The sequence below is a fragment of the Pyxicephalus adspersus genome, chromosome Z, assembly GCF_032062135.1.
Source record: "Pyxicephalus adspersus chromosome Z, UCB_Pads_2.0, whole genome shotgun sequence".
NCBI classification, from domain to species: domain Eukaryota; kingdom Metazoa; phylum Chordata; class Amphibia; order Anura; family Pyxicephalidae; genus Pyxicephalus; species Pyxicephalus adspersus.
The window spans coordinates 54,207,982-54,218,967 of NC_092871.1; the positions used below are offsets into that span (position 1 = coordinate 54,207,982).

Genomic DNA, 10,986 nt, shown 5'->3' on the forward strand with positions numbered 1-10,986 from the left:
ACCTAGCACTAAAAAGGCCAGAGTGCTAACCTCTGAGCCACGTGCCGCCTAAATCATTATTGACCTTCCTCAGCCCTGTTATTCTGGATGTAGCTTATTATTTACCAATATGGAATTAGAGATTAAGATAATGTGTAAATAAAGTTCGTTATTAAAATATATAATTAGCATTTTGTTACGAACAATTAGTGATGGGGAAATAGTTTAGGTATTTTTTGTTATGGTATTATGTTTTATATGTTCTGGAAGTTAAATATTCCCTTGTATTTAGTGAAGGCTTCAGGAGGATAATGTAGCATTTTGGAGCAAATATACAACACAAGAGCCCAAAACTAGAGAGCAAAATTGCAAAAATTTCAACAGCAACAATATATTTTCCCTTTGTACTAAGATAGGCTGGAATAAAAGTTGACCAGACGCTAAGAAAAGTCAGCATGCTGAATGTTATGTATTTGGCCTCATTATAACTGTCTGGTAGGTTTCTGGCAAGAAAGGCAACCACAAAACTTATGGTGGCCAAGATACCTAAGTACCCAATTATGCAGTAAAACATGACCACTGAACCTTCATCACATTCTAGAAGGATAATGCCAGCCAAAATATGGTAATTATATTCTAGAAAGGGTGAAAACTTAACTACCCATGTTAGCACAATGACCATTTGAATAGAGGTAGAGATAGCAATGACAATAATGGCTGTTTTGAAACTAACCCATATTTTCAAATTGCTACCTGGTTTAGTGGCATTAAAGGCAAATACGACTATAATAGTTTTTGCCAAAATACAGGAGATACAAATTGAAAATATGATTCCAAAAGCAGTTTGTCTGAATGTACAGGCTAGGTCAGTGGGATAGCCAATGAACATCAATGAGCAGAGAAAGCAAAACTTTAGAGAGAGAAGGATAAGGTAGCTGAGGTTCCTGTTGTTGGCTTTCACCAGCACCGTGTCTCTGAACTTGAGAAATACATAGAAGATCAATCCAGTGATGACTGAAAAGAGAATGGAGAAAAAGGCCAACACTAGGCCAAGGGGTTCCTCATAGGAGAGGAATTCAATGACTTTAGGGATGCACTGGGATCTTCTATTGTTTGGCCACTGGTCCTCTTGGCAAATGTAACAAGAAACAGAATCTACAAAGAAGAATTAGAAACAAACATTTAGTAAACAGATAACACAGGTCAGTATGTCATTTGTCATCAGATATAATTTTATGTGGGCTTTCTAGTATTGTTGATGCAGATTTCAAATGTGTTCAGTTCTCTAGCACATATAGTTTTTGTGATGCAGCTAAATTTTTTATTGTTTGAAATTCGTTAAAAATAGCCTTAACATATTACAACATATAACAACAGTTTTCTTTAAGGTTAGAGACTGCACTAACTGTGATTTATTTCATTTGTTATCATGCCTAGAAATTGCCTTAATGATTCAGACAGTTTCTGTTATGTGTGTGGTTCATTCATGACGAAAGCACAACATCGTAAAATCATAACTTGACAACGTTCTTTACTAGTGATGGCTCACTGGGCTACTCTCATTATATAAATACACTCTTTATTATTTTGTCACAAGAGCATGTTCCATCTTAATGGCGCATCTTCAATGATTCCTCTAAAAGCTTGAAAGAAGTCTTACTGCATAATGGTAATTCCAAACCAAGTTTACCGCTTGCCCATTCCGTTAACCTAAAGGAGTCCTATGACAACATGAAGGTACTACTTGAAGCAATACAGTTTAAAACACACCAGTGGAACATCAGTGGGGATCTAATGGTCATTGGCTTGCTGATGGGAATGCAAGGGGGATTCACAAAATATTGCTGTTTCCTATGCCTGTAGGACAACTGATCTAAGGAGAACCATTATGTCAAGCGTGATTGGCTACCAAGAGATACCTATAAGCCCGGAACAAGCAGTGTCAAGTTTCTGCCTCTGGTTGATCGGCATAAATTATTTCTGCCACCTCTCCATATCAAGTTAGGCTTGATGAAGAACCTTGTAAAGGCCATATGTAAATTAAACTCCATGGGTTTTCAGTACCTTGTTAAGAAGTTTCCAAATATAAGCACTGCAAAAATGAAGGAAGAGATATTTATAGGGCCACAGATCAAGTCTGTTTTTCAGGATTATGTTTTCAAACAATCTCAGCAGCTGAGCTTGAAGCTTGGGATGCATTCAAGTGGCTGTGTGAAAATTTCCTGGACAACCATAGGTCTCCTGCAGAATCTGCTTGATTCATACCAGAAACTGGGTTGTCGCAAGTCATTAAAAATACATTTCTTGCACTCACATCTAGAGTTCTTCCCAGAAAATCTTGGTATGGTGAGTGAGGAACAAGGAGAACATTTTCATTAGGACATTCAGTTAATGGAGCACCGCTATCAAGGTTGCTGAAATGAAAGTATGATGGCTGACTACTGCTGGATGCTGAACTGCGACAATCCACTCAAAGAGTATACAAGAAAATCATACTCTAATCATTTCTGAAGAAACAATGGTACTTGACTGACTCTGTTCAATAGATGTATACCACAGCGTGCCTTATTTTACATCACACTGAAGATGTATTAACATTCACTTCAATGGTGCTTACGTTTTAGTACAAAATACATGCACGTACAATGTTAACTACATTAGTACTCATAAATCAGGAACTGTACGTGTTAGGGAAAAAAAGAGATCTGATAATCTGATGATTATCAAAACTAATTTTTTGTTGATCTTTGTCATTTAATATACTGTTTTGTACTTTATGTTGACGTTATATGGGTTTCATGACTTTACATGCAAACAAAATGACAAAATGTCATTTAGTAATGGGATCAGTGGTACACCAATGTGATTACTTGTATTTATTTACATTATTATTTAGTTAAGTAATTATGATTTAGATGCTCAACAAATCAGCTCTAAACTGTAAAAATGGGACCACTTTTGTTGCTTGTGTTTAATACATATCTAAACACAAAAATGAAAATATAATATATTGGAGTATATCAGTTTGTACATGTGGTGGCTGTATTCATTTTTATTTTTAGTCCATAATTTTACATTGTGCCATTACCATTATGCTTTAAACCTTGACCATGTCCAACAAATCTATACTGTATCTAAGGAGAAGCAGCATAGTTAATATTCTGACTCTTGTTTTATTTCCTTTTTTATAGAGAGGGAAGGGTATAGTTCACAAAAAAAACTCAGAATACATTGCTTTTTATTAGATTTTAGTTGAGTACACATAAAGTTATTGGGACACTGGATCTAATTAATTAAAGCTCTCCAATACTGAAGAATTCAGACCATCATGAAAGAATCTGGGTGATCCAGCAAACCTCGAATAGATTTCTTAAATTATTTGTTATCAGTTGGTACATACGTACCATTCAGTCCTGGACCAGATCCATTCCAGGTGTGCTGGATCACCTAGGTTCTTCTATGACAGACTATCCTTTCCAGTCTTGGAGAGCTTTAAAAAATCAGGTACCACTATAGATTGTAAAACTGATGCAGAAGCCACAGCTCAAGACTTTTAAACTTCAACATAATATACATTTGCTCATGAATTTATACATGCTTTTAGATCCATCAGTCTTCTTTCTCACCTTTTAACTCCTATTGTCCTTAGAGCACCTTTAACCCTAGTGTTCACAGAAAGTAGGTTTCTTTCAACATGGAAGCCACCTTTTGGTAATGAAATACTGCAGGGGACAACTTCAGTTTAAAACTTTGTGAGCATGCAGGAAAAACAGCCTTTACAATGGCTTTGGAGTTAGGAAAAATACTCACTTGTTTCATTGGAGATCATTCCTTCTGGACAGAGAATACAGTCAAAGCAGCAGACCGGTTGACCTTTCTTTGGTGCTTTCCAGTAACCAGCTACACAGTTGTCACTACAGACTGAAGATGGAACCTTAACATTAAAAGAGGGGGTTTTAATTTTTTTATTTACTCTAAAAATATTTCATGAATGCATAAATTCCAAAATGTTTTATTTTACCTATGTTTTCTGGCAAGCAAGAAAAGGGTCTGGATGGTCCAAGATCAGGGCAGGTGGAAAGTCAAGGAACAAGGGAGAGGTGAGGCATGGTTAGGTAGTTGAAAGGGTAATATCTGGCAGAGTATAGCTGGGTAGAGCCTCATGTAACAAACTAGGGAGGTTTTATATAGGGCTAGCAGCCAATAGCAGGACAGACTTAAGTCTATGAACCAATCTGCTCATTGGCTCACTGGTAGCACTAAAGCTACGTACACACGGCAGATTTTTATCGCCCGATAATCGGCATCGGCCAATTATCGGGCGAAAATCTTCCGTGTGTACAGTCGGTGTCGTCCATCGTCCGGACGACCGACCTGCCGGATCCACGGATGATGGATGACAGCCGATCATAATGAAAGGGAAGGGGAGAGCGCGCAGCAGGGTGCCGCTCCGTCGCTCTCCCCCTCCCCTCTCCATAGAGCATGAACGGTGCTGTATGTACAGCATCGTTCATGCATCTTGCAGCCCCTTGTCGTTTGGAAAGGATTGTGAAAGATCCTTTCCAACGACAAAAATTGGAAGTGTGTACGCAGCTTAACTCTCCAGTTGCTGTCTCTTGAACTTTCCCTTTCAACGTTGGGAAATCAGTAAGCGCTCAGCAGTCTGCTTCCAATTACCTAAATAAAACTAGTCCCAGACATCGGATGGTCAAGAAACCCTTCCAACTCTTCCTTGGCTGACTCCAGGACTTTGCTTCAACAAATACATTTGTCAGGCAGAAATACCACACATTTCTTTATAGAGAATAATAGACAAAAGCCTTAGCTTGGGTATTACATCACACCCCAATTTTCTCAGCCAAGCCATGGAACACCTTGTCACAATGGGCATCACAGGGACAGGAAGTGATGTAAAATATGTCCAGTGGGAGGGGAGTCACAAACAGAAATGTTACAAAATGTTATTGTATGTGTAAATTACTATTATACTTTTTTTTATTGAGACATTCGTGGACCAAGACTATGCTATGAAAGCCCATGTGACAGGGTAACAAAACAGCAGAACAACTGAGAACAAGAGAGAATGAACAGATTGCAATATACTTTGTAACCTTTCTTTAATTACAAATTAAAAAATGTAACATCTGCTACTGATGTTTTGGAATTACCTTGCTTGGAGAGTCTGCCCAAGTGATTAAAGATTCATTTATGAAGAGTTTCCGGCTAGCACTAAGAAACCTATTAAAAGATCCAACTTTCACATAATGCTCTTGGTTCCCCTTCACGTGCCAGTTTAAAATATCAAATTGCTCATAGATGTCTCCATTAAAATCAAAGAATACCTCTTCCCCAGCAGTGTTGATAAAATGAACTCTCTTCAAGTAATAGAGAAGCTAAAGAGAGAAAGAGAGAGAGAAAGAGAGAGAAAGAAAGAAAGAGAAAGAGAGAGAGAGAGAGAGAGAGAGAGAGAGAGAGAATATAACATCTTAGGACATCAAAACAGTTAACTAAAAGAGGACTATTTAAAATCCAAGTGATATTAAACAAAATGGAGAGGCTAAGTTCCTTGCTGCTTTTAGAAACGTAAAAGTTTCTAATAACAAATACAATGTGTTAAACATGATAAAAATATCTGGTTGTTGAATGGTTATTTAGTTTGCTTCTCTTCTGGTAATATATCCTACTGTTGATGATTAATAACTTGGACTATTGATTTGGACTACTGATAAAATATATTTATTTATTATATTTATTTATTTATTATATATTTTATATTTATATATATATATATTGCAACTAATACAAATTCAAAAATTTTAAACATTTTAAAAGGAAAGTATTGTGAATTTTCAGTAAGTTCATATACTGAGTCATTTCTGAAATGATTGTCCTTAAGCCTGTCTTTAAATGACTCTTCAGTTTTGTTATTGTATTTAACTTAGATTAGTAGGTTATGTACAAACTAGCCATTGGATAAGTGTATTCATTCTGACTCTCTTGACAACTATTGAGATTAGCAACCAGCCATACAAGATGATCGATGATCCTTTTGGCTATCCCTATGATTAGCAGTGTAGGAGGCATTCTTCCCACTGACCATCACACTAATGTATGGAGAGCTGTGGATATAATATTTATAGCAGAGTTCCCTGAAGACCTAAACGTTATGTCAAGGGATTCCCCCATTTTAAAAACTATGTGAGGAGTTAGGGCCCTGATAGTTTATCAGAAGAGGAAAAGGAGAACTGTTATTATAAAAAAGGTAATAAAATGGGGAAATATTGTGCTGTGGTCAGATGACCTCTATTTGGAAAGAAGGGGAAATTCTAAGTGACAAAGAAACATATATATAACTAGATTTCAACCTGTTTTCTACCCTATGATAGAAATTTTTTTAGCAATAGAATGTGGTTTGATTACTAATAATGAGTGTGGTAGATGTATATAATCACCTGACTAAGATCCATAAAACATATTGCCTGGAGGACCAATAATTGTAAATACATGGTTTTACACCTAATAAATTCATTATACATTATATAGTTTCATTAAAAAAAAAATACCGTCTTGACCACACTATGACACATCTCCTGTGGTCTGTTTTTTCTCGAAGAGCTTGCTGGCTCTATAAACTCCACAAATATTATAGAATAATAAGACTCTTCGCGATTAAATATATAATATATTCCAATGCCATTTCATGACTTGGTGTCTCTACTTTCATTAGGAGAATTTTGCAGCTCTCAAAAGGTGGTACTCATTTTAATGTGATAATATCTTGACAAATATTTTCATATGACGTCTTGTATTCACTATAGACATATACAGTTAGAAAAAATCTATACAATATATTTGTTGAATCATGATTTCTGGGTCTGAGGAAGCAGAGAAGACTCTGAAACGCATTACCAAATGAAACTATATAATGTATAATAAATGTATTAGATGTAAAAATATGTATTTACCTGCCTTCATCATTTTTTATTTATCTTTTTTTTCATGTTTATGTCTGCTTATGTTGTTTACACTGCCAACATTTGAAATTAATAAATCTTGAATTTTAACTGAATTTAATGGTGGTAGAATAATATAACATATATATATATATATAAAAAAACCCAAAGAAAATGATAACCTACTAATAAAGAATAACAAGCAGTGAGCACATGCTTACTCTGTTCAGTAAAAATTGACTGAATACTTTGTAAACATTTGTTTGTGTTACAACTTAATCCTCAATTAGCAGATATAATTGATCCTTACTCAAATACTATAGTGAAGCAAGCTAGGAATCTAGCAGATCTTTTTGTACACTCTGAATATATCTAAACCATTCCAAATTTTTAAAGAAATACATTTCAAGTTTTTTGGATCACCCAGGTCCTCCCATGATAATCTATCCTCTCCATTTTTGGACATCTTTATTAAATCAGGCTGAATATGTCTAAAATAATTAAAGAGTAAATTAAATGTGTAAGTATTTCTGTTATTTTGAAATGACGGGTTACCTTGATTTAAGATCATAGGGGATGCTTATTATGGGCCTAGACTCTTTCATCTATCTGTGTGAAAATAGTTGGCTTTAATTAAAGCTACTGGGTCAGTATTATAAAGGGGAGATTATGATACAAGATTTTGAAGCCATTTGTAACCAAAATACATAGGCATACTTGCTTTCCTGCCTAGAGTGGTGGACCCACCTTGAGTTGTTGTCAGAGGACTTTCCTGCACACAAACACAAGTGGATCATATGTTCCAGACACTTTGGGCAGCAGTATTAAAACATAAACAGAAAAGGACTTTAAAAATCCGAATACAATAAAGCTTAGATCCTGAAAATGTTAATAAGGCTAAATAAGTATTTGAAGTCTTATAGGAACCTTGATATTTGACATTTTATTTGTGCCATTGGGCTAAATTGATTATTTAGCTATGGCTAACTCTGCGGCCTATTTTAGAGCTTTTGGACAATGTTGTAATTTTTAAAATGGGGAGGGTATATAGGTTTTCTGATCATTTACCTTTTTTCTTTATAATAAAGCTATTTCCCTAATACCACAGTCCGTTTATGTCAATCTTTATTTCTGTTTCTCTTTTGGAGAACATTATTATTCATGAAGATGTGACAAACTGTGTAAAAAAACACATTTTTCAAACATCATGTTATTTTGTATGTAGCTACAAAAATACATTACATGGTTATTATTTATATTTAAGTGTAAAGCCTGAAATATAAAACCCAAAGAATGTATTTACAGTAGGTCCCCCGAAAGCTTTCATTTTCAATAATACTAGACAATAAGGGGTATAAACTTAGTGACAAAAATTCTATTTTAATTGAGGGGTAACAAGGTACAAGATTCTATAAATTGTTATCTTTAAAATAATACAAACAGCTAGAATAAACTATTTCTTCATTTAAGGTTCCCCTTTAAAAAAAAAGGCTTACTTCAACTTCACTTTGCTGCTTCTTCCAGTGTACAATAAAAGTTGCAGCAAGTCTGATATAGCATTTTCTAGATGACATGACCTATCCATCTAATTATTTGGGTTTTAGTTCTTTCATTCATAGAGGATCAGTGTCTCCAAGGCTGGGGAGGATACACTTTCATCAGTTAACCAGGGTGATCCAGAAAACTTGCAATGGATTTCCTAAAGTCATTTTCTTTTTGTTAGCAAATGTTTTCATTCCTGGACCAGATCCATTCTAGATTTTTTGGATCACCCGGATTCATTGATAAAAGTGTATCCTTTCTAGTCTTGGAGAGTTTTAATAAATCAGGCCCAATTTCTCGAAATAAGGCATGTATTATAAATGGAAATATGTTATTTAAAAATGATTTAGCTTGTTAATGAGGTGGGAAACACAAACGAAAAAAAGGAAAAATATTGGCAGAATAAATTTCAAATAAAAAAAAATTTACCTGTTATAGTATTTACCTGTTTTAGTATTTACCTGCCAAGGTTGTATATCATGTTCATCGGCACAAGACTTCTGCCTGAAAGGACCTTCTCCTGGCTTGCACGAGAGTAGACCATGGAAAGCATGGGCTATAGCATTGAGAGCATTATGGGCCATATACACACCTTGAGATGTTGGGTCATTGAATTCTTTTATGTCATCTGTTACTATCTTCTCTAAACCTGTACATGTAAGACTGCTGATGCTTGCATTGCACAAACTGGTGTTGCCATTTTCAAAAAGCCACTTGCACATAAATATTATTTCCCAGAACTGCCTGATAGACAGCATTCTTGGATAAACAGAAGGATTGAGTGACTGGAGAAAGCTGGAGAAATATGGTAGAACTTTCCTACTTTTTGCAATTCCAAGAGTGCCACTGAGGACCTTCCAGAATTTTTTATACTGGACCACTGGTGTGGTGTACCATGCCTCAATGCCTATCCATAGTTTCTCAGTCAGGTTCTGTTGAATAACCTGCACAAGAATCATATAAACATCTGCAGGAGAACAATACAGTATGATCACCTTGGCTGTTGACTTACTAATATTTTCTATAATTGCAGGCATCTTTGCAATACTGTAATCATAGGACACCGTCTCAAAAAAGGCAATGCAAATCCCATTTTTGGCAGCGTCTCTTTTAAGTGTTGCTACACCCTGGAGATAGTTGTCTGATGAAGATACAAATACACCAATCCAAGTCCACCCAAATCTCTTGCACAATTCAATCAAAACTTGTGGTTGGCTTTCGGTACTGATTGTAGTTCTAAAAAATGATGGGAACTCTTGCTTGTTACTTAGAGATGGGTGAGACGCTATATAGCTGATCTGAAAATACATACAAAATTATAATATCTCAAAAGATTAGCAAAAAACCTCACTTTCCACTGTTTGAAGTTGTGGCCATAAAATATGTAGTTGAAAAAACCTCATGCTAAAAGCTTAGGTTTTAAAATATAATCCAGTTTTAATTTTTTTAAAGCATGCCATATTTTATTTGTGTAAAATTCTTTAATGTCCAAATTAGGTTTGGCAGTTAGCTCACCTGAGGCAACTTCCAAAGCCCTAGCACTCTTGCCATTGCCAGAGATGAAGTGGTTATATCTCCAATGATAGCTGGGACGATAGGTCGGCATCCACAATTGTAATTTGGAATGTGGTGTCCATTCCCTGTCACCTGAATGGTTGCCTGTATAGCAGAGGCCTCAGAAAAGCAAGAGTCATACATCTGGAACCCCAATGTTATGTTTGGCAGAAGATCAGGATTTTCATTAATTTCTTTGAGAGCGAAGATTAAAGCAAGGACAGACTTATAGAGTTCTGTCCGAAACCTGGGTGGCATAAAATAAAGAGAAACTGTACCTTGTATCATGTTATTTTTAAACAATTTTGTTAATTAAATTATCAGTTCTTTGTTATAAGGATTATCCAAAAATATATCCTAAATTATTAAACAGGTTTTTACACCATCTGATTTTTTTTCCTGAGCCTGCAAACCTACCCAGAGAATTCTCCTGGAATGGGAACACTAAATTGATAAATCTCACCAAAAGATTTCACCAGAAATAAAACTATAAAACAGAAATAAAAGAAATTAAATTAGCTAGTCTCACAGTTAATCTAAAGCACAGTAATCTAGAGGCTCCTTTTACTAAGAAATATAAATTATTACGTCAACTGTTATTTTCATCAAAAAATATATCAATGACATAGCTGAACATAATGAACAATATCACAAATACCAAATGCATTTTGTAAAAATCATAATATTTATTTGTGGTGCTTTTAGTGTAAAAAGTTAGATTAAAAAGAATATCCCATGGGTAAAATGCTAATATTTTCTGCATTTAACAAGGTGGCTATGGATAAGAGTAAAAAATGAAGAAATCCCAAACGGCCCTGATTTATCAATAAAATGCGCATGCGCTCGACGCGCCAGTCAGCAAGCTCTATTACCGCGCGTCAGACCCGAGTTATAGTGAACTCGCCTGCCGGTTTCCTGCAAAAATGAGCAAAGATCTCGAATACGCCAATTAAGGCGA

General features: G+C 35.4%; 1 protein-coding gene across 1 annotated transcript; it reads right to left on the minus strand.

Moving 5' to 3' along the window:
* Window positions 1–226: 226 nt before the first annotated feature.
* LOC140344410 (extracellular calcium-sensing receptor-like) lies at window positions 227–10,172 on the minus strand. The gene is made up of 5 exons (XM_072431534.1): window positions 9,990–10,172; window positions 8,936–9,418; window positions 5,218–5,372; window positions 3,790–3,953; window positions 227–1,134 (listed from the first exon to the last, which is right to left on the minus strand). The coding sequence occupies exons 1-5, from the start codon at window positions 10,170–10,172 to the stop codon at window positions 227–229; spliced, it is 1,893 nt and encodes a 630-aa protein (XP_072287635.1).
* Window positions 10,173–10,986: the final 814 nt, after the last annotated feature.